Source organism: Catharus ustulatus, chromosome 4 (assembly GCF_009819885.2).
Source record: "Catharus ustulatus isolate bCatUst1 chromosome 4, bCatUst1.pri.v2, whole genome shotgun sequence".
NCBI lineage: Eukaryota > Metazoa > Chordata > Aves > Passeriformes > Turdidae > Catharus > Catharus ustulatus.
The window spans coordinates 12941312-12967734 of record NC_046224.1 but is presented as its reverse complement, the minus strand read 5'-3'; the positions used below and the strand labels follow the sequence as shown (position 1 = coordinate 12967734).

Below are 26423 nucleotides of genomic sequence, written 5' to 3'. Positions count from 1 at the left end.
TCATTATACAGACACACAAGAGGGGCTGGTTCTTGAGTTTTAATCTTCTCAAAAGCAACTCCAAAGTTTTAAACAGGGGTGTCGTTGGTTTGTTGCATGTTTTTTGTTGTTTTCCTGGTTTTTTAAAGCTAAAATAAGCTGGAAGTTCTTGTTATTCACTACTCACGAAGCAAATTCATGCCACTGCAGATTTTGCTATACTCTGGAAGTTGTTCAATTGGACCTGGAAGTTAAAGAAAGTTGGCCATGACACATGCTCAACTCACAGCAAGGGGTCTGGGTGGGTTATGGGAGGATGGGGAAACTTATACCACATACCCACGGCAGCAACTGCAGGATGCTTGTCACAGATGTACTTTGTGCAGATTTCTCTAATAGTCTGAGCATCAATAGCCTAAAAGGAGTAAAAGAGGCATCTTTGTTACAATCCCATTTTAAAACCTTTTCTGATCTTAATTTTGTAAAATCCAAGGCAGCAGGCAACAAAACACTTGAAAGTTTTCTCAGTTGGAAATTTCTTCTCAGCTGAAGAAGAGATACAATTTCTATATTGGCACATTCTGTAGCAAGTAATTTTCTTGATGGCCTTTTCAAAGTTGCAACATGAATGCCACTTACTTCAATTCTTGCCTCAAGTTCAGGAATTGGGATTCGGCGCTTATAACATAGCATTTGTCTTCCAATGTCTTCACAGATTGGTGTGGACCCTAAAATAGGGGGGAAAATGCTTCAGTTACAAGCCTACAGCTCCACAAAGAATAAAAAGTTCTCATAAGTCTCACCATCAAGTTGTAGCAGCATATTTGTCTTTAGAAGATTTTTTGCTCGAGCTACTTCATTTTCTGTAACACTTGTGCAAAGTCTTATCCTGAAAAACAGTTTAAATCCAAAGGCATTCAATAATGGTGGTCTGTAGCACACAGGATTATCTGTGATAAGGAGGTGCATAGGCATTACTGCACCTACCAGGCACTACTTTTCTGTAGACAAAGCTGGTAAGACAGCTTGGAAAACAAGCCATACAAAGCAGTAGCCTAAGAGTAGGGTTTTGGAAGCATACCAATATACCCAAGAGCAAGCTTTTTCTCTTAGAAAAACTGTATTTCATTTTATTAAATAAATATTTTGAGGCAAGTGCAGTCTGTACTTGCTAACTTGAGAATGGATGTTGCTAAGAAAGTAGGAGCCAAGCAACTAGATAAGAGGTAATTAGCCAGAAGGCAATCCATTACTTCCTGACTGCTCTCTTGGTGGGTAATGATTTGCCACACTGCCTACGGAACATTTTGTGCAGAGAAGGGGATGCATTAAATAGCTTAACACTAAATTCTTGTCCCACAAATCGTCTGTATCTTCCCTGCAGCAAACAAAGGCAAAGTGATAACCTTTTTCTCCATGACTTAACAGGGAACTCATAGAATAATGGGATAGAAGCAATTTATGTGATTAAAGAAACTCCTCATTTTCAAGGCTTGTTTCAAGTCTTTTAAATCAGTGCTCCTAAGTAACATATATGTGTTTTTAATAGCATCTGCAGTTCTACGGACATCCTTCAATACAGATTTAAGACTCAGATGAATTAATTCTGTCTAGAATAATAGGTTTCAAATTTCCATATGTGACAGCTCAACTTTCATTTCCCTATGTATTCACTAGAGCTAACACCAGCACCTGGTACATCAACTGCAGCCACTGCAGACTGGGTGACTCCTAATACTGTCTGGTAATTGCACATTCATTTTTCTCATACACAAGTATTCACTCTTTCAGAGGTGGCTCTTGCAGCTCACAGGCTGTACACTGACTAATATTCTAAAAGGTCTGACAGTTTCATAACTTCAGCCATTTGCCAGTCAAAAAAACCCCAAAAAACCCTGCCATGTTCTCTTATACAAGGAACAAAATTTACATCTTAAGCTATTCACTCCAAGTAAGGGTGCCAAAAACTGGGTATTGGGACTTTGCTTTGGGTGCCAAAGTTCAGAATTTGATGTGTTTTTTGTTCCAAGGCAAGCCCAAGCAGAAAAAAATATTCTCTTTAAATACTTTCTTTTTAAATTGTATTCCTCCACTAGAAACAATCTTTTCAGAGAACAACTTGGTAGCTTACCATTCTCTCTGAACAAAGTGCACCATGTCCTCAATAGTGGATGGCTCACAGACCATATAGAGTCCCCACAGCCCTGTGTCAGTGTAGCAGGTATTGAAGGACTGGAAACTGTGACACAGGTTACCATGGCAGGCAATCTGAGCAAGTTTACTGGACAAACTCTGCTGAGGCAAAATAAAAGAATATTACTTTATAAAGTTTTTTGAAAGCTTACTAGTCACCTCCATAATTTCCCATTTTCATTTCAATGATGACAGAACATGCAGTAGTAGCTACCAGGTTAATTATTAGCTCTTCAACCATTTCTTTCCTTGCATGTAATATCACACTTCAAAATAACACCCCAGATTTGATCCAAAATCATAAAGACACTTAGGTTCAAGAAAGGGACAATTAATTACTGATACCCACAGGTTCTGATGACATACAGGTATAAAACATCCTACTTCCCATGAGGGCTGGCAAACCTCAAGTTATCTCTATTTTGGTGGTTTACTGAAGATTCTCCTAGATCCTGGGTAACAAATTCTCTTAGACTCACAACGGGATCCCCTTTCTGTCCTTGGGCAGTGCCCAAGTCAGGGAGATCCCACCAACCTCATTAAGAGCAGGACAGTGCTTGCAGGCTCACTCACCACTCCTCCTCCAAAGGACCGATCCCAGTTCCCTAGCAGAGTATTGGCTACCATGAGTGGGATTGTATCTGGGTCTGACCAGCCGGCAGCTTCCACAGCAATGGCCAGGTGTGCCAGGGGCATCTTGTCATCCCTTATCCGAATCTGGAACACAGGAGAGCAGCTCTACTGCAACCTGTACACACTCAGGCATAGGGCAAGTTAAACAGCAGGAAACAGACTTTTCCATTACAGCTGGATTACAAAACATGCACTAAAATTAAAGCATATGAAGATTAATTTAACATCAGCCTTAATTGGGTGTCCCCTGGGGCAATTTCAGTTCACTCTGCCAACATACACAGAGAGGCCATTACAGGTCATTTTATGATATCAGCAGAAAGGAAATCTCATGACTTTGTAAAACTTTAATAGAGATGGGAATAGAACATGGATGCCTCGGTTCTCTGCGACCTTCTTTAAATTGGTGATTATCAACAAGTAGAAATGCTCCAACACCATAGTCAAGAGGATAAAAGGAAAGTAGGAGCAGGGATAAGGAAGTGATGAAGCATAAAACGTGGTGGCAGTTAGGCCTGTCCAACAAAGGATGGGAAGAACTGCTGTGGAAAGCAGCTACTCCACTGTCACCACTGGGGGCAAGAAACCTTTTCATGTGCTTAGTGTGTGGCACAGCAGCCCTCTCTCCTCAGCAGAGAGCACATGTGAGGGATAAAAGGGCCTGCTCAAAAAGCCACCCAGCAGCTTACCTCACTACCTGTGAAGCTACAAGGTGGCAGGGGTGGCAGTCCTCCTTCTGGAGCAGATGGCAAGTTACCAAAATGGCACTTCGCCAGGTCAAACAGTTCGTCATGAGAGACCCCTGAACAAAGGTATTTCACATGTTTTGTGATGTTACTCTGTAAAGAGTTAATTTAAATTGCTGCACAGTTTAAAGCAGTAATTTTTGTACCCCTTCTTCAATACCCCACTTGCAGATTCTTCCCACATTTCCTTTACACAGAGCAAGATCATCATGATTCCCCCTTCTTGGTTCTCCTTAACAGCCTTCCATTAAAACTACATCAAATCAAGCTCTTTGCTCTTTTCCAAGCCTTAATCTTACTTCTTTCTCTCTGGATTCCCTGTTCACACCTTCTAGGACCCTTTTTTCCTGCCCACATGGAAGGATGACTTAGACCTCCAATTCACTTCTTGTTCCTGATTTAAGGTTTCTGGAATATTACTGAGAGGAAAAGGGAACAAAAGCTCAAAGGGTACAAACACACAAAACACACACGGCTACACAGCGCTAACAACAAACAGGACCTACTGAACAATGGGTAATTCATCATGTTCCCACAGACACAGACCACTGTTTCAAGAATAGTTTCACATGATCAAGGATCAGTATCCCATACTGACCTCCAGCAGCAGCCAAGACCATTCTGGGTCCTTTGTAATGTGTTGTTATGTACTCCACCAAGTCATTACGATTTATGGATCTAAAAACAGGAAAGAGACAGCACTACTGTGTCAGTAAAGTTTATTAGAGTAAAAAGAGATAAATCTATATAACAATACAATATCAAAATAATTTAAAATGCTGCCAATGTTCAGAGTAGAGGCAGAAAGCTAAAAGAAGAGTGACTTTCTAAAAAGCAAACAGGAACTGGATAAAAAGCTCTTCTAGCTTCCTGAGAAAAAGTGAGAATTCCAACTCAGTCAGGTGGACACAGGATGCACTAATGATCTCCTTTCCTTTGAAAGCAGCACATTTAGCAGTCCCCTGATCTATACTGGTCCAAACAAATGAAAGAACAGTGTAAACACTGTGTGCTTACAATAATGCCTGATATGTGACCTATAGGAAAAAGAAGTATTTCTAACTTTGTGTCTGATGCACAAAAGTGCAGGAAGACAGGAGAAAAATGTGGCCAAAAAACCCGAAGTCTAACAGAGAACATCAGAAGTTCACAACTAAGGCAATACAGGGGTTCTACTTACAATTATATTCAGTGCAATGTCAGCTGCTCTCCAGGATAAAAATTAACTCTGGCACTGTTCTCTGTATTTTTAGATTAGTCTTTCTCAATATATAAAATTTACCACACAATTAACGACAGATGTAGTTTTGGACATACTTGATATTTTCAGTGGGTCCTAAAATTGTCCGTCCTAGGGCTGTATTCTGGTAGGCTGTGGCATGAAGGTAATCAAAGACAACTTCTTGCAAATTGGTTTCAACCTCCTGCATCTCTCGAAGTATAACTCCTCGCTCACGCTCAATCTCTGCCTCTCCCAGGGTACTGTTCTGAATTATGTCAGCAAGAATTTCCACAGCTAATTGCAAACAGAGATGGAAATGAAAAAAGTATTTTCAGACTACTAGAAAAATCTGGTTCCAAAAGTGAAACCCACCCCAAAGTGCAAGTGCTAATAAGACTAGCAAGGGGACAGGAAGAGAGAAGTCTAAAAGGTCTTGGACTCTGAAGAGAAAAACATTTGAAATATCAGCTTCCTTGCTGGCTCCTTCCCAAACCTGTAATCCCACATTCTTGTAAAGTTCAAGAATGGACTTTTCACCTGGCAAGGAAGGGACTCTAACACTGCAAAAGCATCATTCTGTGTCATCTCACTGGAAGCTGGATAAGCATGCTGTTCTTTGCAGCTTTATTGATGAATGAGAGCAATTACCTCTTGGTAAATCTTTTGAAAAAGCCTTTGCATAATACACAGTTTGTTCCCTGGATGTGTACGCATTCAGATGAGCACCCATGTTCTCAATCTCCAGTTCAAGGTCTAACTGAGATCTCTTTTTAGTTCCCTGAAATAAAACATTAAGAAAATCACATTAGACCCTTCAATTCATCTACTCATCATTACTACTTCTTGTCTGGAAAAGTCATGATCAAGAGAAAGAAAATGCATTCTGGAAATAAAATTGGCATATTAATCTCACCAAGCTTGAAAGTCAGATATAAATCCTACTATGCTCCAAAGTTAAAATAAAAAGCTAGCTAAAGGATAACTGTGTGTCTTCTAAGACTACTATAAGAAGGTAAAAATGAGTTTAAAAATTAGATCTGTGTAATCCATAGTTGTGTAACAGTTACACAGAACTAGGATTTTAGCTTCACTTTCTAAAGGAAACCAAAGTCTTAGCTGTCCGAGTTATTTTTCTCATTTCAATTTGGAACACTTATTTATACAATTCTGGCAAAGTTTTTATCATTGATTTTTAAGGATAAATAACTCAAAAACCCATTGTAAACATCTACATAAATATTCATACTCACCTTGAAAGCCATATGCTCGAGAAAGTGAGCAGTTCCATTGTTCTTCTCATTTTCATACCTGCTTCCAGCATCAATCCAAAGCCCAACCTCAGTGAAGAAGAAAAAAAAAAAGTTTTTACCAGCTTTTTTTTTTACCAGCTAACAGCTTTGCTATGGCTTTTTCTTAAATAGAGCATGTTTTCAAGAAAAAGAAAATTCATCTTCACAAAAAATTTAATTACAAATCAACAGAAGTCTTAAGACTTCTATGTCTGAGCTCAAGTTCTAGGAAGAGTTGTTAATAAATATTGAAATGCAAATGCAATTTAGTTCCACGAGGAAATGAACATACAGGAATAGACACAAAAAACTTTCTATTTTTGTAAGTTACTTACTGTGCATGTTGAGAGTCCAGAGTCTTCAGAAGCTACTTGCAAGCCATTTTCCAAAGGACTCACCCTAGTTTCAGGGACATTTAAGATTACTTCTGTAGCTGCTTTGGAAACTGTGAGCCTCCCTGTTCCAACATGCACACGCTGGAAAGGAAGATCATCAGTCACACTCAGATTGTTTAGTTATATCCAAGGATGCTTTTCTGAAAAATGCATTGCTGAACTTAGGCATTAAGCATGTGGATCTTTCTCAAAGCATGCATTTATAAGGGAAAGAATTCAGGACTGCCATTCACCACTACTTCACATTAGCAAAGCACTAACCTGAATCTGAAACAAGCCCTGAAGATAACTACAAGTGAGGAGATGCATCTGCTGCCCTCCAGCCTGACATAAGGAGCTGTTACTCTCATAGCCAGCCACACTTTGTTTCCCACTTCTGCCAGCAAGAGCCTGCAGGACCTTTACCATCTGGAATTTTCCTAGGTACTTGCTTTCTAAAGTGAAGCAAGATATACCCCAAGGACCTGTGCCAGGACTGCAAATCCATCACCCATTGATCAGAGCAGTATAACCATGTGGCAGTTAAAGCACATTATGTGAGAGAGAGGTAGAAAAGAAGCTTACTGCAATCATTTTTCACTAACAAGAAATGAAAATATCTATCCCAAATTCAGGCAAACAGCTGTCTCACAAACAGCTGTGATTTCAAATGTTTCAAATAAACAAAGATTTCTCTCCCCATATAACTGCCCTAAACATGAAAGTACAAAATCCAGCTCTCACCCATTCTCATCCTAGAATAGGTTAGATCGCTTAAAACTCACTTATTTCAGAATCACAGCACAATTCAGGTTTCAAGGGTCCTCTGGAGGTCTCTAGTGCAACTTCCTGCTCCAAGCAGGATCAACTTGGTCAGACCACTTTGCTCAGGACTTTTTGCACCTGGGTACTGACAATCTCCCGAGATGGTGAGAAACTGCATGGCTCTGTGAGCAACCTGCTCCGTTGCTTGACTGCCACATACACAGTTTTTCCCCTCTTGTTTCAGCTTATGCCCGCTGTCTCTCATCCTGCCACCGTGCCCCACTGTGACAGGCCTGGTTTGATATTCCTGACAACCCTCTCCAGGGTGCTGCCACTGATACTTCTCACAGCTTCTCTCACAGCTCCAGCTGAAGCCACAGCTTCTCCAGTATGAACAAGGTCCGGACCCTCAGCCTCTCCTCACAGAGCACACGTTCCAGCCCAGTTCATCCCTGCTGAACATCTCCATTTCACTGACATCCTCCTCACGCTGAAGAGCCCCGGACCAGCCGCCACACACAAATCTGATCAGGGCAAACTATTCGCTTACTACACCTCCCGCCGTGCACCGCGCCTACAACTCCCACCATGCACCGCGCCCTGCGGCCTCCAACTCCCCGCGTCCCCTCAGCGGCAGCCCGAGCACCAGCGCTCGGAGCCACCGCGGCGCCCACGCTGCCGCGCCTCACTCCGCTCCGCTCCCCAGCCCGCCCCGCCGCCTCACCCGTTGCGCCGCGCTGGGCGCTCGCACCAGGCGGGCGGACCAGGGCAAGAGAAGCCGCCGGGCCGCTGAGCGTGCTGCAGACGCCGCCATCTTGACGCCGTGGTGGGCGGGGCGGCCTTCGGAGGCGCGCAGGCGCGGGGCAGTTCCAGCCGCCCCCGCCGGGGGGCGCCGTGGGGCAGCGGAAACTGCATTGGCATGTCCCAGGGAAGTGAGACTCGGGGAATGTCCCGGGTTGGAAGGGACCCACAGGGACCATCGAGCCCACTGCTCGCCCTGCACAGGACAAGCACAGCCATCCCACCGTGTATCTGAGAGCGTTGTCCAACCGCTCCTGGAGCTCTGGCAGCCCTGGGGCTTGGTTTTAATGGTCCGCTCTCCTCGGTGCACCCGAGCAGCGCAGTTCAGGAAAGCCTTTTTCCTGCCGATATTCCATTATGGCCAGGTTCAATAAACACAAAGCGCTGCCTTCCGGCTGCTCCGTGAGCTGCCGTGGGCACAGCCCTGCGCGCTGCGGCTCCTGCGGCTGCCCCGGGCCCCTTCGGCAGGGCTGGCTGAGGGCGCTGCGCTTCCTGCGGGACATTCCCCGCAGGACTGGGCAAATCCCGAGGCTGGAACAGCCTGGAGTCTTCTTCTGAGACGTGTGTGCAACGGAGCTGAAACACTTGCTGTGCACAGCAGGGCTTCAGGCACAGCAGTAAATTCAGCGCTCCGGCGAGTCTGTGCCAGCGCTGGTGAGCTCCCTCAGCTCCAGACACAGCACTGCAAACTGCTGGGAATGCCTCAGCTCCAGACACAGCACTGCAAACTGCTGGCAATGCCTCAGCTCCAGACACAGCACTGCAAACTGCTGGGAAAGCCTCAGCTCCAGACACAGCACTGCAAACTGCTGGGAATGCCTCAGCTCCAGACACAGCACTGCAAACTGCTGGGAATGCCTCAGCTCCAGACACAGCACTGCAAACTGCTGGCAATGCCTCAGCTCCAGACACAGCACTGCAAACTGCTGGCAATGCCTCAGCTCCAGACACAGCACTGCAAACTGCTGGCAATGCCTCAGCTCCAGACACAGCACTGCAAACTGCTGGGAAAGCCTCAGCTCCAGACACAGCACTGCAAACTGCTGGGAATGGTCCCTCCCAGCTGCCAGGGGCTGGGAAGGCCCTGTGGGAATGCTACTTGACAACAGCCACATTTGGGCTGGGAAAAGTTCTGAAAGTGTACCAGTGGAAGCAACTTCATTTCAGTGCCGAAGAAATCTGTACTACTAATGCTGAGGGAAGCACTTGTTTCTAGGTTCCGCTTTCCTAACCCTGAGTGCCTCAGTGGTAGCACAGTACTTCTGACACCCTCTGCCTCTGCACAGACACCACAAACCTTCCCCGCCTTGCCCGCTCTAAGGTGAGGAAAAAAGCTGGGCTCTTGGCACATGATCAGGAGGAAGAGGGTGAAAATGGTGGGAACTGAGAATGCTTCTGTTCAGGATGAACTGTCTCCTGCAACTGTTACTCAGAGGTGATTCTCGAGAGCTGTCGAAGCGTTGCTCCCTTCCCCCTGAAATGTTATCAGTCACATGCAGATTTTAGGTGACAAAAACTACTGTGACTGTTAATAGACACTGGGGATTGTTGGTAGTTCCTGAACAGGCACAGATGCTCAAGTGTGAGAAGGCTCTGAGATTTAGCTTCTCAGACTCCAAAACATGGACTGGTTTCAGAAAAATCCACTATATTTTAAATGTATCGTTTTTCAGGGGTATTTTGTGTATATAGCCAAGTTCTTGCTCCCTTGGCACTTCAGAATGAAATTGCACTGACTGCCCTAACACGTTTGCACTGCCGATTCATAAGCTCTGTGTTTAAACAGCAGCTTAGTCCTGCAGCTAGGCTTGTCCAGTTTCTGTTACAAGAACTGTAATTGCGTAAGAGTAATAAATCCCCAAAACGTGATGTACTGCATACAACTAAAAATGAAAGTGATAGTGTTGTTAACACATAGGTTAAAATAGAAACCTAAATGCCAAGTAACCAGATGCTTCCTAATTTGACAAAGATGCCTTGACCACATATGGAACTGTAGATCTCTCACTGAAATTGTTACTGTTACTTTGCTGCCTGTACTATTTTAGTGCCCACACAGCCTGTGTAAGAAGGATGTTACAGCTTCAAAGCATGCAGCTTTCACCAGAGAATTTACATTGGAGTCAAATTAGTTTCCATGGTATAGAAAATCTAACCTTACATGAAATTAGCTACTTTTTTTTGTTTGTTTGTTTCATTTCTCCCATTTAGTTTATGCATATTCAAAAGATCCATCCAGTTCCAGCATTTTTAAAATTTCAAATAGAGCTCTGTCAAGTTGTAAAAGGAAAAAAGCAAAGCACCAAACTAGTGTCTGAAAATTAAAATTAAGCTTCTGTTCCATTTTACAGCTCGATCTAACTGATCTCATTATGCTGGAATTAATCTCAGAGATGTTTTACCAGATTTCACTAACCCATTAGCCATCCTAGAAATTTGAATCCTTGCTAGACATAGAATTACATCTTAAGATAAACTGATTATCCCCATAACATGTCTCCTACTTTACAAAATAGGAGTGTCTCATATGTAAATGTAATCTAAAATTTAGCATCCAGAAAAGGTCATTAAAAAGATGCAACTCTAAATTAAGAAATCTTATTAGCCAGCTAAAAGTACAATAAAATAAAACAAATACTGGTGTTCTAACAGTAGAAGCTAAATATGTAAATATTCACCACTCAACTTTTATAAAACACTTCTTTTTAAATGGTTTTAACAATTTTTTTAATACAATGAGATTATTTAGAAATGGAATACTGTAACAGGGAATACTCAAAATATCCCTCTGGTTAAGGTAAACAGTATTATCTGCACATTCCAGATGGAAAAAATTGACCTTTCTTCATAGTTATTATGTGTCCAGTCTCAAGTAATAATGGAATAGAAAGGCCCAGGCTAAAAGAAAGAAGTTCTGTATAAATTATGTCCTTGTCATCAGCATGATGGATAAATTGTTGCCTGCTAATTTCAAGATGCCACAGAGCCTTTGAGTGGATTATGTAGGTGAGAGTCTCAAGATGAAAATCTGTTTCCTTGAAATCCAGATTACAGATTTCACCCTAAGTATGGGAGCTTTGTATTTCACACTAAGTAGCTATTTTAGATCAGTATCCCTCTTCAAGAGGTGCCTGGAAAAGGACCAAAGGCCACTTTCACTTTTTAAGCTTAAAACTTGTCAAGAACTCCACTGAAACCAGTAGTAATGCACAGTATGAATTACACAATTCCAACAGGTTTTCTGAGGAAATAAGGTTTCCATATTCATTACTGTACAGTATCAACCAAATGACACAGGCATCTCAAAGAAAAGGCCATTCCAGGAACCACCAGCTCAGGAGGTGCTGCACTATCAGCTCACACATGGGAGAGACTCTACACTACCCCCTAGGAAAAAAGATTCACATGGTGCTGGTGCCAGCACTCATAGATCTAACTTGCTGCTTCTAGAGTAACATTTCTACTTTATAAAACAATTCCATGTGGTAGCAGTGATATAAATGAGAAATCTGTTTACCCATACCTGATGTACATATAACCACATGTCAGCACAGGGGCTGAACACAACACTGTGAAACCAACACTTCTATAGCTCTGCACTTGGATGGCAATCTTGGTTTGAGCAAAGAAAGGATGATCTTGAAAGGCTTTTCTTTCAATTATATATAAAGTATTTCTGCTGAAATAAAGAAAAAGTTCATATCAGCGAGACACACTATCATGATCAGCTTATTACAGAAGTACTTGGGAACAACTATCCTATTACAGGCTGATCCTGCTCCAGAGCAAGAGGACAAAGGAACTAAGCATTAGAACAGCACTGCTAAGGAAAAAGACCTTCAGAATTGCTGAAACCATCACACAGTAAACATTAACAACTGAAATTGCCTTCAGCGAAAGTACTCCTTAATGCTGTGTTAGCTTTTTGTAGAGTCATCGTGTTCACTGCTAATTTACAATCTACTATCTTTTTAAAGCAATGATACAGTATTGCCTTTAATGAATATGCTGAAATCCAGCTGCCAGGAATTGGCTTGATCTCAGCCAAGCAAGCAGAATTCAAACAAGCCTAAAAACATGGGCTCAAGAAACAATACATTATTTTGTAGAGGAGTGGGTTGGAAGGCTTTTTGGGAATAAAGCTGTTTTGAGAATACAAATCAAACTTTACAGACATTATGTTGTCTGATTTTCATGCCAGCTGTTCACTGGCATCTAGCTGATTATTTTTATCAGCATTACCTAGAAGTTACCCTTCAGCTAATTAAATTGTAATAGCTTTTCTTTCCCATGGCTAACCACTGGGCAGCAACTGCAAAGGCCTACAGACCATTGACACTGGTCTTTTGTACTCTAAAGCTGCAAGGAAGACTGTCTAAATTAAACATAGAGGCTGCTGGCTGAATTTGTAACATCTCAGTTGCTCATTAACAGAGCACTCTTTTGAAGCTGTTGATTAAAAGCTTTCTTCAGGGAATATTACAGTATTCTGTCTGCATGCAGTTCTCTTTTTTCTCGTAAGTATTTATGCAGTGAAATAAGTAAGTCCATAAGTGCCAGACAGCCCACTACCTGACAGCTGAGGGCTTTTATCAGAAAGATAAATGGAAGGAGTTTGGACAGCTCATAACAACAATTTTTCAAGAATAGCATGCCATACAAATGATTCTGCCTGATGCAGTAACTCAACAGGAAATTCCAGTGGGTAGATTAATCTGATTTAGCTAAACAGATAGGTTTCTCCTTGCCCTTTAGCAGACTCACTGCAGAATAAGGATCAGTCCTTTTTTATTGCTTTTGTTTGCATTGTACACAAGTGTAATTTCCATCCTTCCCTGTGACTATAACCACATACAGGTTCCCTGTTTCAGAGTATTATTTTGATTCAATGGTAGATGAGTTTCCAAAACTCCAACATTTATTTCAATCTTTTTCTAATTTTAAGAAAGAGTGACTTCAGTGAATATTTTCTCCAGAAAATAATTAAGAATTCACCCAAATCTCAAGGATGATTCAACTAAAATGAACACAATGAAAACTGAAATTAATGCAGCTACTGAAAAATACTAGAATTTGGCACCTGTTCAGGCAACCAAGATGGCCACCATTCTTTTGATTCTCTGATTCATTCCTCCTCTCTTCAGCATTGTTCAGGTAGCAATGCTGTGAGCATTTTTCAACAACCTGTGGAAGGAAAGTAGATTTTCCATTACCCAAAAATGCTGCTAATGCTACTCATCACCATTTATAATACAGTAAATGTACACTTACATGCTATTGTAATATCCAGATAACCGAGTTTTCTCTTTTATTTCCTCTCTTAAAACCTGCTTTCTCACTCTTTAATTCCTATAATCTCACTAATGCTTAGCCAACACAAACTACAGACCATGTAGTTTTATACTGATAATAATACAGTGTGATTATAGACTTCCCCAAAATAGTCATTGATCCAGGGCAGGTTTTGTTTAGCTATCAGGCTTCCCTGTTGCACTCCAACTGTGGAAACAACATATTCTGCTTTACAGCTCTATCCAGCTCCTTACTTGATTTCCCAGCCTGGCTGATTGCCATCGTGTTGTAGACTTTTAGGGTTCATCACATTATTGTAGACTGGCCAAATTTGTGTCCCAACTCATCTCTCTGTGCTGTAGGGCCTCCCTTGTGCTCATGTACAAAATCTGTATCACTCATCACACCTCAGCTGCATAAAACTAGCCCTCTGTGCTCTTTCAGTAGTCAGTGGAGGGAAACAGGCACCTTTGTACTCTGGACACCTCTCTCAGGGTGGTTACTTAGAAATGTCTCCTCATGGTACCTCCCTCCCTCACTGATTGTAGAGAAATGAATTACTAGTTCAGCAGACTCAAACACCCAACTTCTAGGCAGCTACCTTCAGGCAAAACAAACCTTATCCTGAACTTCAGAATAGGAGCTCATCCCATGTATCTAAATATCCCTTATCTAAATACCAGATCCATATATTTTAATATATTACAGGCTATTATACAGATTATAAATGCATTTTCTCAAGGGCACAACAAGTTGAACTTACATTCTGTAAGGGACTACAGCATTTTAATGCAGGAGGATGGAAATTTTGCAGCATCTTTACGTAGTTTTAAATACTGAGTGCTTGCCATTAATTAAATATAAATACAGTAATCACATGAGTATTCCTTGAGTTATATATTTTGTATTACAAAAAGTTGTTCGGTTTTTTTATGCATGCACATATTCAAGGTTCAAGCAACTGGATTTTGTGCTGATTTTAGTGTGATAAACAACCACAGTGTAGAAGGCATCAAGGGAAAAGCCAGGAGTGTTGACAGATGGTTAGGAAAGAGAAAGTTTGGGATATTATATAAGAAGTTTGGAAATGTGGAATATCATTGGTCATATATTTCTGCTCACATAAGAGGCTAACTTGTTAGAGCTGATATTCAAACTTTTAAATTTCAACTTCATGATCTGATTGCACTGAGTTTAGTTGTGCATTTCACTAAATGTTATTTTTTCAGACTGATTTCAGATTCACTGGCCTTTTTTACAGTCCACTGAAGGAAAACAATTTCTGAAGCTTCTTAAACCAACCCACTGTGCTCTATGTCCCAGATTAATGTCTTTCTCAAATCCTATTATAGCCTAGAATGGCAGACTACCATTTTTTATGGAGACAGCTGCTTTTGCTAGTCATTTTCTTCCCTAACACTTCTACATTTTTCTTCTGACTTCCAGATATTTGGCAGCCAGTGCAGTGCAGTAATTCCAAGAAAGCTTCCAAACATCTACTGAACCCAGACAGTGTGCATGCACAGGTTTTTTTTGTAGCTGATGTACACTGTAATGCTTTTCCATCACGAAAGCCATGCAACTCGAGGCTTGCATGCTCAGGTTTGCAGTGCGAGAATTTCAGTGCATGTGTGTTAATACGTTGATTTGTAAACAAGCTGTAAGTTTGCAATGTCCAGAAGACAAACAAATTGACACAAACACATAGAGATCCAGTATACCTTAAATACATTTGCTTCCATGTTTGCCTTTTGAACTTCAGATGCTGACTGTGAGGCATGAGAGTACCTATGTGCCTCTGAAAGAGATTTTTTTTTTTAATTTGGAAATCGCATTTAACTAAGTATGTAAGAACTGGGTTAATATGAGAGGCTTAAGAGATCCACCTAAGAGGCATTTTCAAACATGACATGGTCTTCAAAGCAGATAAGCTATAGTATGTCAAACAAAATATGGTCTGGAATAGGAATCCAAGTCATTACTACTAAGTTAATCCAAGAGAATTAAGGGATGGGCACTTACTCTCTAGCTGATTGCAGTTACTGCATTGATAGTATTGCACAGGGGTTGCACTAATTCAAGCATTAGCCATAATCTCATGTGTTTCTGACTGTGCCTATCAGTCATCCTGCTGGTCTATTAATGCTGGCAGATCTACTTTTGTATTATGTAATGTATTTATTTTATCCTGAAACATTTTTCCCAATAAAAATAAACCCAGAAGGCTCCAGAACCTGGTTCCAGCTGCACAGTGCACGAATTTCACAGCTATTCCTTTTGTCTTTTCCACCTTTTCTTTTTCCACCATGATAAATCTGTATTTTCCAGTCTTGACATTCTAGAAGTGAATTTATCTACTTCTCAATCTTTTCTTTTAGAATTATAAGTTAAGCATTACGAGTAATTTTTAGTATAATTATACATATAAATTGATCATAAAGGATTTACTGAGAAATACTAAACACCCCAAATCTTCTTGGAACTATTCCATTACACTATTTTCCAAAGTTTTCAGTAGCCTGTGGACAAATAAATGAAAAAATATGTGTCATTCCATTTTTTATTTCATCCATATGAAGTACTCATGCATTTTTCAGAAATTTATGGATTGACTCTCTCTGTGTCTACAAAAAATCTACCCCAGAGAGGTTGCAGACTCCTCATCCATGTATGTGTTTGAGACCAGGCTGGATGGGGCTCTGAGCAACCTGACCTAGTGTGTACCCACCCATGGCAGGAGAGTTGGAACCAGATGACCTTTAGGGTCCCTTCCAACCAAAACCACTCTATGATGCCAGCCCCAATCATGTACACTTGAATAAAGACAACACATCTACACAGTCCACATTAAAGCACTAGGAACTGTGTGCATAGTTTAGATTTGCTATCTGATCTTTACAGCCACAGACTCTAAAGTCCCAAATCAAAGTTCAGGAGAGTCAATGAGACCTTCAACTTAATTCAGAGTACTTGCCTTTTAAACAGATTACTTCACTTGCATATAACAGTGGCTGACACAACAAGAACATGAATGGAATGGAATGGAATGGAATGGAATGGAATGGAATGGAATGGAATGGAATGGAATGGAATGGAATGGAATGGAATGGAATGGAATGGAATGGAATGGAACATTTCAGCTGGAAGGGACCGACAATGGCCACGTAGTCCAACTGCCTGACCCATTCAGGGCTGACTTAAAGTTAAAATGTGCTGTTAAGGGCATTGTCCAAATGCTCCTTAAACACTGTCAGGTTTGAGGACTGACCACCTCTCTAGGAAGCCTGTTCCAGCATTTGGCCACCCTTTTGGTAAAGAACTACTTCCTAATGTCTCTTTTTAAACCTCCTTGCTTTGACTTCTCCAAATGCTCATGTGGGATGGCTTGCTTTCATTTGTAACTTAGAGAATAAGAGTAAGACTTCCAGGTAGGAAAGGGAAAGAACAGATAAAGATAACTTAGATAAATTAAATGTTTGTGTCAGCCTGCTATAACCTGTAACCATTCTCTACTAGTACTCTATTAAGGACGAAAATGCTTCATTTGCTCTCTAAATAAGGAACATGTCAGTTAAATAAGAAAGGAATTGTCAAGCATACCAATGGAAAAAATAATACAAACCTCAGGAATTCAGGAAAGGTAGTTATTCACCTTTTTACTACTACTACTACTCCTCCTCTACTACAACAACAACAATAATAGAAAGAACAGCAATATTAACAACAACAATAACAACAGTAATAATAAATAGTCCTAAGCATCTATACAATAGCCAAGAGGAAGTCATCAAGAAAATAGAGCCAGACTCCTCAGACTGCTGAATGGTGAGAGAGTGACAAGTAATAGGCATAAATTGAAATGTGAAAGGTTCAAGCTAGATTTAGGGGGAAACATTTTCACCATGTGTCAGTCAAGCTGTGGAACTAATTGTCCACAGAGCTTGTGAAGTCTCTGCTCTTGCAGGTTTTCAAAATCCAGCAGGATCAAGTCTGATCTGAACTCATAGCTGACCCTGGTTTCAGAAAGGGTTGGACTAGGGACTTCCTATGATCCCCTTCTAATTAAATTATCCTGCAATCCTGTGGTGATAAATAAGAAGTAATGTGGTGTTGCCAGAAAACAGCCTATTAAAAGTAACATTCTGTAAAAAAACCTCAACAAACAATAAAGAAAACTTGTGACTTCTCTCCAATAAATAAACCACAGTAGAACCATGTAACTTTCAGAGGTATAGAAAATGTAAGATTGTGATGATAAGAGGTAAGACTGAAAGAATTCTTTAGTTTAGCAATGAGAGGATTGAAGGAAAATATATCAGTTCTCAAATATGTAGAAAGTATTGCAGAAATACAAAGTGTTCTTCATGCCCATTGATATGGCAAGAAGCAATAGCCTTAAATTGCAACTTGAAGATTTAAGTTATATTTTAAAATAAGTTTTTGAATGGTAAAGAATGTTACACAGTAGCTGACTATGGAGAAATCAGAAGAATCAGTATAATTGCAAATTTTCAAGGTCAGATTGAATAAATATCTGTCAGAAGCTGATTATTAGATAGAGTGGATTCTGCTCTGAAGAAAGAGGATGAACTGGAAAACCCTTTAAGATCTCTTTTTTTATCACATCTAAAGAAGCAACTTTGTTGTCCCCATTACTAAATTGGCATGAAAAAATGAAAAATTGTACCAGTGTCACCTCTCCAAGTTTTCTTAAATTATGCCAAATATTTTTTTCTACTTGTTAAACCCCTCCTTCCTTTGCTCTCCCCAGCTTCCTGTACTGAGCATGATGCCATATGGTGCAGAATATCCCTGTGGTCAGTTGGGGTTGACTGTCCTGGTTGTGTCTCCTTTCTAATTTTTTGTGCACCACCAGCCCATTTGCTGGTGGGGTGGGGTGAGAAACAGAAAAGGCCTTGATTTTGTGTAAGCACTGCTTAATAAAATAAAAAATATCCCTGAATTAGAAACACTGTTTCCAGCACAAACCCAACATTTAGCCCATACCAGCTACTATGAAGAAAATTTTCCAGGCAAAACTAGCGCACTTAGTGACGCAGGTATACAGATACAGAAGCCTTTCAGCTGGGCTTGAAAACATGTTCTTGAGCTGATTCATTTCACAGCATCACAGAACAGCTCAGGTTGGAAGGGACCTTAAAGATCATCTAGTTCCAACCTTCCATAGGCAGGGACACCTTCCACTAGTCCATGTTGCTCAAAACTCCATCCAGTCTGGTCTTGAACACTTCCCTGGCAAACTGTTCCAGTGCCTCACCACCCCTGAAGTAAAGAATTTCTTCTAATTATCTAATTTAAACCTATTGTCTTTCAGTTTGGAGCAGTTCCTCCTTGTCCTGTCACTACATACCCTTGTAAAAAATCTCTCTCCAGCTTTCCTGTAGGTCCCCTCTAGGTACTGGAAGGTGCCCTGAAGTCTTCTCTTTTCCAGGCTGAACAGCTCCAACTCCCTGAGTCTGTCTTCATAGGAGAGGTGCTCCAATCCTCTGCTCACCTTCTCTGGACTGACTTTAACAGGTCCACATCCTGCTTATGTTGGGACCCCAGACCTGGATGCAGTACTCCAGGTGCAGTCTCACCTTTGACCTGCTGGTCATGCTGCTCTGGATGCAGCCCGGGATACATTTGCCTTTCTGGACTGGGAGTGCGCATAGTCAGGTCATGTTGTGCTTATCATTTATGAACACCTCCAAGTCCTCCCCTCCTGGGCTGCTCTTGATCCATCCCCTGCCCAAACTGTACTTTGCTTGGGATCTCCCCAACTCATGTGCAGGACCATGTACGTGGCCTCACTGAAGTTCATGAGGTTCCCACCTCATGCAAGTTACACTGGTAGCGAAGAATGCTGAGACCAGCCTGATTTACCATTCCCAAAATTTAACATTCAGAGGAAGAACAGTGTTTCCCAGCAGAAACTGGCACCACTGAGGATGTGGCAGAGTTCCTGCTAAAGAAGCCAACAAGTGATAGTACTGATAATATAGCCTGGAGACATGTGACTGATAGTCAATCACTCTGTACTATAAAAACTCAGTCCCACTTTTTAATGGCACGGTTTTCTAACATATCCCTTCTTGGAGTGAGTGTGGAGATTTTTCCCAGAGGTGGGGACACCCCTCAAGGTTAAACCTCGGAGCTGAGCAAGAGGTTTGCCCACAGGCATTGTATGGGTGAGTAACATCAATTTCCATAATTATTTTGCTAGCTTTAATCATTGTTTCAATATTGCTTCAATACATAGTGCACCATACTAGTAGTTATAGGTACCTATATTGAGCAGTAAATAATTCTGATTAAGGTCTTTTAGTCTTTTCATCATGATAATCAATTTAAATTCTTATCCACTTTATTCATGTAAATATATCTGTTTTGCCATCTTTAATCCTGTGAGACAAAGTTGTATAAAGGCTCAATTACACTAATATAATACTTTAGAAATAAACCATTGAAAGTCTGGGACTAGGCATGGATCCAGCTCCACCCAGACTCCTTTTTGAGGAGTTTAGAGGGTCCTTTTTGCAGCTTGTAACTCAACAGGCAGGGGGGAGGGTTCCCCAATAAACTTTGCCTGAAGCTCCCATTCTGCCCCTGACACTCTTATAACAATTACCCTTTATTAAATAACACAATTATTTTGTTATTTGACTCTAAAAGCATTTTCTATGGAAGAAGCTTACCAGTGTGCAGCATTGTAATGTAAATGACAGCATAAATACCTGAGTCATTTGTCATTATTAATTTTTAAAAGAAAAATCAATTGATACCAGACTACTTAGAGAAGCATCTATTATTTTCCAAGTTTAAATAACATATGTGATATTTACACTCCCTTTAGAAAAGACAATGACACTTTCTCACCTTTGTTACCTTCAGAGAGTTTACATTATCAAGAACCCACTATCAACAACTATTTATTTATTTTAAGTAAAAGTTTTGCATTTCTGCTCCACTTTTGCCAAAACTAAAAGACTCAGTTCAGATGCATCTGTTTCCCAGTGACATCTATGATTACTTTCTTTCATTTATTCAGTGAACCAGCTGTGTTGACTGATGTCTGAGAAATCAAGTTCAGTCACAGAATAATTCCATTGTAGTCAATTTAGTTGCAGCAAAGATCAGTTTGACCCATGGAGCTCTGTATATTGTAAAAGGTCATGCAGCCTGTCAGTAGTTCAGACAGGATTTAAATAGAGGATCCTCCTGAATCCCAATTCAAATGAGATTCTTTTGACATCATCACAGTGTCTACATATTCAGACTGACATTTTGTCACTCAGAGCGCTGCTTATCTGTTGCCATACCAAAAAGTGACTGTCATGGCTTCAGTCACATGCCCTCATTCTTTACTTCCATTTATTTATAAATCTCTCCTCTATTCAGTGTCAGCTGTTAAAACCAATGTGCATTTGCTTTCTCTCTCTCTCCCTCCTGGGAGGTGTGGATGAAGAAGAGGTTTCAGACACACTTCAGAGTGCCAGTATCCTGGGAACCCAGCAGTTTCACTAGTGCCAGAGCAGCAGCTTGGCAGCTGAAAGCAGCTCCACGTAGCACAGAGCATGGCTGCATGGGATGCTGACAGTTACAATAACACTCCAATTGTGAAAGACCCTCACTGAATGTAGTGGTTTGGACAATGGGATTTATTGAATCCCCTTCTTGTCATGTATTTGTATGATGCTTGTATGATAAACCTAAAAAAGTTTTATTGAGACAAAGAAAAGGATGGTCATCATTCTGAATAACTACAAGCAATCACAAGGAAGCTCTGACTTACCTCATTGTTACATAACTTCATTTATGATTACTTCCCTACAGTATCTTTATATGACTTTAAAAAGTACTTATTTGTTCTTTGTTTTCCTTTTACACAACGTATTTTTCATTGTAATATAAACTCTGACTTATATGCAATTATTAATTATGTCTTTTACAATACCATCATCATCATCTGATTTTAGCCCTTTTTTTGTGAAATCATGCTCTGTGCCTTTTCTCAAGCTTATTGGCCGATTTCAATGATACATGAAAGAAGGAAAGAAAGATTCGGATGGAGAGATGGATTAAATGGATTAGGAAATCTTAGAGCATTTCCATGTTTCTTAGTAAAGGTGGACAACTCAGCTGCATCCCAGTTTACATGGTGAAGAAACCGGATGAGTGGTTTTTTTCCTGCAGTCTGGTTTTCACAGAAAGTAAACATTAGAAATTTGTGTTTGGTAGGATATAAAATGTGCTCCAAAGCCATCTGTTGTGGTCAGTCAAGGGACCAAGGCCTTGAAGTGATGCCTAGAGAGCCTACCTAGAACTGAGGTAGACAGTGTTAAAGAAATAAAGTAGGTATTTATTAGAAAGGCCTTCAAAGACTACACCTTGGGCAGCCATAACTACACCCAATATGGATAGCAAGTCATGAATTTTCACACTTTTATAAGCTTTTGCATATTGGGGTTAATTGTCCAATTACAGCTTCAGATTGTGAAGCCCCATCCTCCCAGATTTCTCTCCTCACTTTGCTGTTGTTTGTACTTTTTGGGCCTGAAGCTGCAATGGTGTCCTTGGTTCTCAGGCTGGAAAAAGATTGTTTTGTCTAACTAAACTGTGAAGAGAACTTACTAAGACTCCATATGAAGTTCAGAGTTCCACACTCATGCAGTACAGAATCCGGAAAACATGAAAGCTAAAACTTAAGGCATCGGGAGCATCTCAATAGTACAAGTTCATTACTATTGTTTAAGTATTATAAATCCTTACTTACTCATAGTAGGAAGAGCAGAGGTAATAGTATACACCTGAAGTAAGCCTAATATAAGCCCAAAGTAATTAAGTTCCTATTAATTTTCTTTACCAGTATCTGGATATAAGAAGGAGACTCAAATTAGTTCCATGAGTATGGGAAACATAGGCAGAACACAGCAGCATGTGTTACCTGAGCACAAGCCAGCTGGCAGTGGGCAGGAGTACTGGCACATATGGACTAACTGGACTAACCACAGCACTCACTGCCTCTTGCCAAAACAGATGTCATAGAAGGATGGGAAGAAGTGGGCTTGGATTATTGCCCTGAAAGGGTGAAAATGCAGAGCAGTAAACAGAAATGAAGAGGACACCAAGCTTGTTTACAATTTCATTCTTTCTACATTATTTTAGGCTTCTATGTGGCTTTGTCTTTCTACATGTGCTCTGACAGTATATATGAGCCCCAGTTCCTCCATGACCATCATGGGTTTTATCTACATTGTTATCAGTGGTATTATACCAAATTTAGAATCAAAAATGAGACAGATAGTGAATTCAAACAAGTTGTTACAGTCTTAGGATCTCCAAACAGATATGTCCCTTTTTAGCAGAAATAAACATCTATGAACCTCCAACAATGTCTGTTGGATTTGGAAGGTGTTATGTTCATATTGATGAGAAGGGAGAGACAGTTTTAATACCCTGCAGCTTTACAAACAGCTGCTGTGAAGCATATAGAATAAATAGTTGAACTGACCTTTCACTTCCATGATCAGCTCATCATTGTATTGGTGTACCTCCAAAATCATCTGGAAATCAATCTATTTGGGATACTGCTGGTGAGAACTCAGGCCTGTGCACCCTATGAGCATCCCCTGGAGGCAGTCTAGATATGCCTGCAGATGTACAGAGCCTGGGACAGCCCCAGCATGTCCATGTCCTTCCATAGTCTCCTAACATGCCTCCTTCCCTTCCTATGCATTTCCATCTTGGCCATATCAGAGGACACTGTAGTGCTGCCAGTGCTAGCAGCCCTCTCATTTTTCATGCCAACTGTATACCAAACAAGGAAGCAGTGTCTTGACAGGCTGAATTTCCACCCCCCACATTCCAGAAGACTCTGCCAAAGGGCAACATTCCCAGCCGTGAAGGCAGCCAGGCCATCTTAAAGACCGATTGAGACCCAGCACCAGGGTTGTCAGATGATGTATGTGCCTCAGAGTTAACCTGTTTGCTCTGAGGTGAATAAACACACAGAGCTAGAGACAAATACGTCTTAGAGCCACAAAACACAAAAAAATGAAGCCACACATATAAATGGCATGAGAATAAGGATCACTGCATATTCAGACAGTGACCTGGTCATATCAGAAATTAAAATTACACGGTATAGTTAAGACCTTCACAATTGCCAACATTCACACTCAAGTCTTGACACTACGCATGAGAAATGCTCCCTTAAACAAAGGATAATTCACAAACTCAATCCATTTTAGTATCACTCTAAAATGACAGAAGAATGCTCTTCTGGAATGCATTTAGACACAAAGAAACAGTTTGTCAGCATCTTGCCTGCAATGAAAACAGCACAATGTTCTATAATTTCTAAATCACAATTAAAAGTCAAAACATTCATATCAACCTGTGTTAGCAGCTATTCTATATATTCTTAATTTTTTCTCCGTTGTAAATCCATAATGGTTTTTAAATCTTGTGCTCAATTACAAATTCAATTGCAAAAGGACAAGGATTTTTCTTTCTGAACAATGCCACTCACAAAGGAATCTGGATCTGATGCAGCCTTTTAAACACTGTAATTTAACTTCCTAAGTAAATTTTAATTATAGCAATTTTGCAAAATGCTATGCAATAACAATACAGTGTCAGGTACTGACTGTAACAGTATCATCTCACAGTAGCGCTTGTTCACAATGACACTGCCAAGCTTTACCAATTTTGGAAACAAAGCTAAACACTTTCATTTCTTCTGAGATACAAGGCTAAATCTCAAGATCAGATGTTGTCTAGGCTAGATGTGTTCCAGTAAACTACAACATATGGTGGACATTATTGCTCTTTAATAAGCATTAAATCACTAGCAAGTTTGCTACCTGAGTTTTGCTGAAGAGCATTCTCCCAACATAGTGCCCAAGCATCAGCATGGATTAGCATGGGCCTGGTAAGACTTTTAACAGCAATTCTGATACAGCCAGCTGCTCCTCAGGGCTAGGAAGGTTTATCTCTGTGAAAATACAGGCATTGGAGAATTTAGTGTCAGGGCAGGAGAATGTTCCTGACCTGTTACTGATTTAACACAGAGTAAATGTCTCTGTTATAATTCCAGTTTATTATCTTTCCCAGTTGTGTTCCCTAAGCAGAAGTTAAAGTATGCCAGCAAGGCATCAGAGAATAAAACAAAATGTGCTTTTGAGCATTAACTGCAACTCATACGTTCCCTCTCTACAGTCCTCAAAATTGTCAAATTCTTTATCATGTAAGAGACTTGGATTTGTCATTGCAAACATAACATTTACAGTAATTTCATTATTATATATTTATTATATATAAATATTGTACATAAGTCAATGTTTTGATTAAACATTACTGTGAAGCATTTTTTACTTATGTGTGTGTATGTGTATATACATACACATATGTATATGAGCTGGTTGTGCAACCCTCTTTCACTAGGTAACTTACCATCCAACATGATTTGAAATTCTGCTTGCCTCTGCCTGCAACAGGTGCCAAATAAATTTTCTCCCTCAAGTTCCCTCCTGAAGAGGGTGGATACCCTAAGGGTGGTTACTTCTGCACACTGTAATTAGAAGGGCAAGGTTATGCTTTCTGGTTATGTCCCAATATGGGCCAGTTTTGCCAGAGAGGCTTTTACTAGCCTAGTAGAATTCCTTTCGGTGCTAAATTTCTATGCCAGTAAAACTTCCTGTATGGCCAACATTAGAGTGATGAAAAATTTTTTTGCTAGGATAGTTTATTTCGCTCACATATCCAGCACAAACTGTTCCAGCAAGTGTGGGTTTTTTCTGCAATAAACTGCATCTGCACTATAACAGTAAACATTGCCTAGCATATACCAAACCACAGCCAAAAGGGATTTTGGATTATGACTTGATATTCTAGGATGGAGTGAAAGATGGCACAACATTTTTACTCTGTCATCTAGGAGGATTTTCAATTAAGTTCAGACAGTTAAGTTATAAAGCTATAAAATTTTTACTGTAAGAATTTCTATTTTTTTCTTGCTTTACATTGTTCTTCAGTTACTGGCCAAGACAATGAGTATCAGCTTATGTCAACCAACTAAATTATATTTTGTGAAAAATACATTAACACTACACTTCAAAGACATAAACAAAATATGGATAAATTTCACTTGTATAGAAGGTTAAACCTTTCATCAAGAAAAATTTTATAATCAAGTTAGTCAAGCTGTTCTGCCCATGATTAATGTACCATCTTCAAGGGAAGGACACCACTGCAGATGCAATTCATGAAATACTGTGTGATTCTAATTAAGATACAGGTTGTTGCATTAAGCAAATTAAGCTAGTTTAAGGAACTTATTCTTCCAAGTAGTTAATGAAATGCTATACCCCAAAAATTTCAATAAAAAATTATTGTTTCAGCTGTTAAACTTCATTGTGAGGAAAGACAAATGCACTGACCTCTAAATAACCCCACTCTCCTATCCCTCCATATTTGTGCCTCTCTGCAGTACAAAGAAGCTCTCATAACTTTTCTACTTTCATATAGGGTCAGTCTGAGTAGTAAAAGTGCATGAGTCGTCAGGAGTACATGCCACTGATGGAAATAAAACTATTAAATCTCCATTTCTTAAGACTAGATGCCAAGCAAAAACTCTTACCTCATGCACAGATGGCTAGAACATTCCCATCTGTTAGTAACTTCTGGAACCTTCCCATCTGTTAGTAACTTCTGGTTCCAACTCCTGCAGGATCGGAACATCAGTCCTCTAAGCATATTAGCATATTAGTCTGGGGAGTATTAAGAATCAGAGAGATCCCTGTTGTGGGTTTTCACAACCACTTGAGCACAAATATTCCCTTGGGACTTTTCCTTAGTTTAGTGCATAAGACATCGAAAAATCAAACCCACCAAAGAAGCAGGATTAGACTGAGATCTCAGCTGGCTCCAGGGAATACTGAAACAGGAAACTAGTTTAAAATCCTAGTTCTGTTGAACAGCACATCTGGAGTGGCATTTTCTTGTGTTGTGCATGCTGGTGTGGCACAGTCGGTAATACACTGATATACACACTTCCAGCAGTGTTAGAAATTACTTGAACAACAAAACAATATCATTCTTCACCAGACATGTTTCCTTTCAAGTT

The 26423-nt window shown here is 40.4% G+C and overlaps 1 protein-coding gene across 4 annotated transcripts; it reads right to left on the bottom strand.

Annotated features, from left to right (window-relative positions):
- Window positions 1–24: 24 nt before the first annotated feature.
- PMPCB (peptidase, mitochondrial processing subunit beta) lies at window positions 25–26021 on the bottom strand. Of its 4 annotated transcripts, XM_033056973.1 has the most exons (14): window positions 25938–26021; window positions 24163–24293; window positions 6398–6538; window positions 6024–6110; window positions 5422–5551; window positions 4869–5067; window positions 4150–4229; window positions 3495–3607; window positions 2746–2889; window positions 2111–2274; window positions 783–868; window positions 619–707; window positions 319–394; window positions 25–223 (listed from the first exon to the last, which is right to left on the bottom strand). In XM_033056973.1, the coding sequence occupies exons 2-14, from the start codon at window positions 24211–24213 to the stop codon at window positions 159–161; spliced, it is 1425 nt and encodes a 474-aa protein (XP_032912864.1). In that variant the 5' UTR covers window positions 24214–24293; window positions 25938–26021; the 3' UTR covers window positions 25–158. The 4 variants fall into 4 exon arrangements, with proteins under 4 accessions (XP_032912864.1, XP_032912865.1, XP_032912861.1 ...); XM_033056974.1 differs by lacking the exons at window positions 24163–24293; window positions 25938–26021 and adding an exon at window positions 11526–11561; XM_033056970.1 differs by lacking the exons at window positions 24163–24293; window positions 25938–26021 and adding an exon at window positions 7926–8036.
- Window positions 26022–26423: the final 402 nt, after the last annotated feature.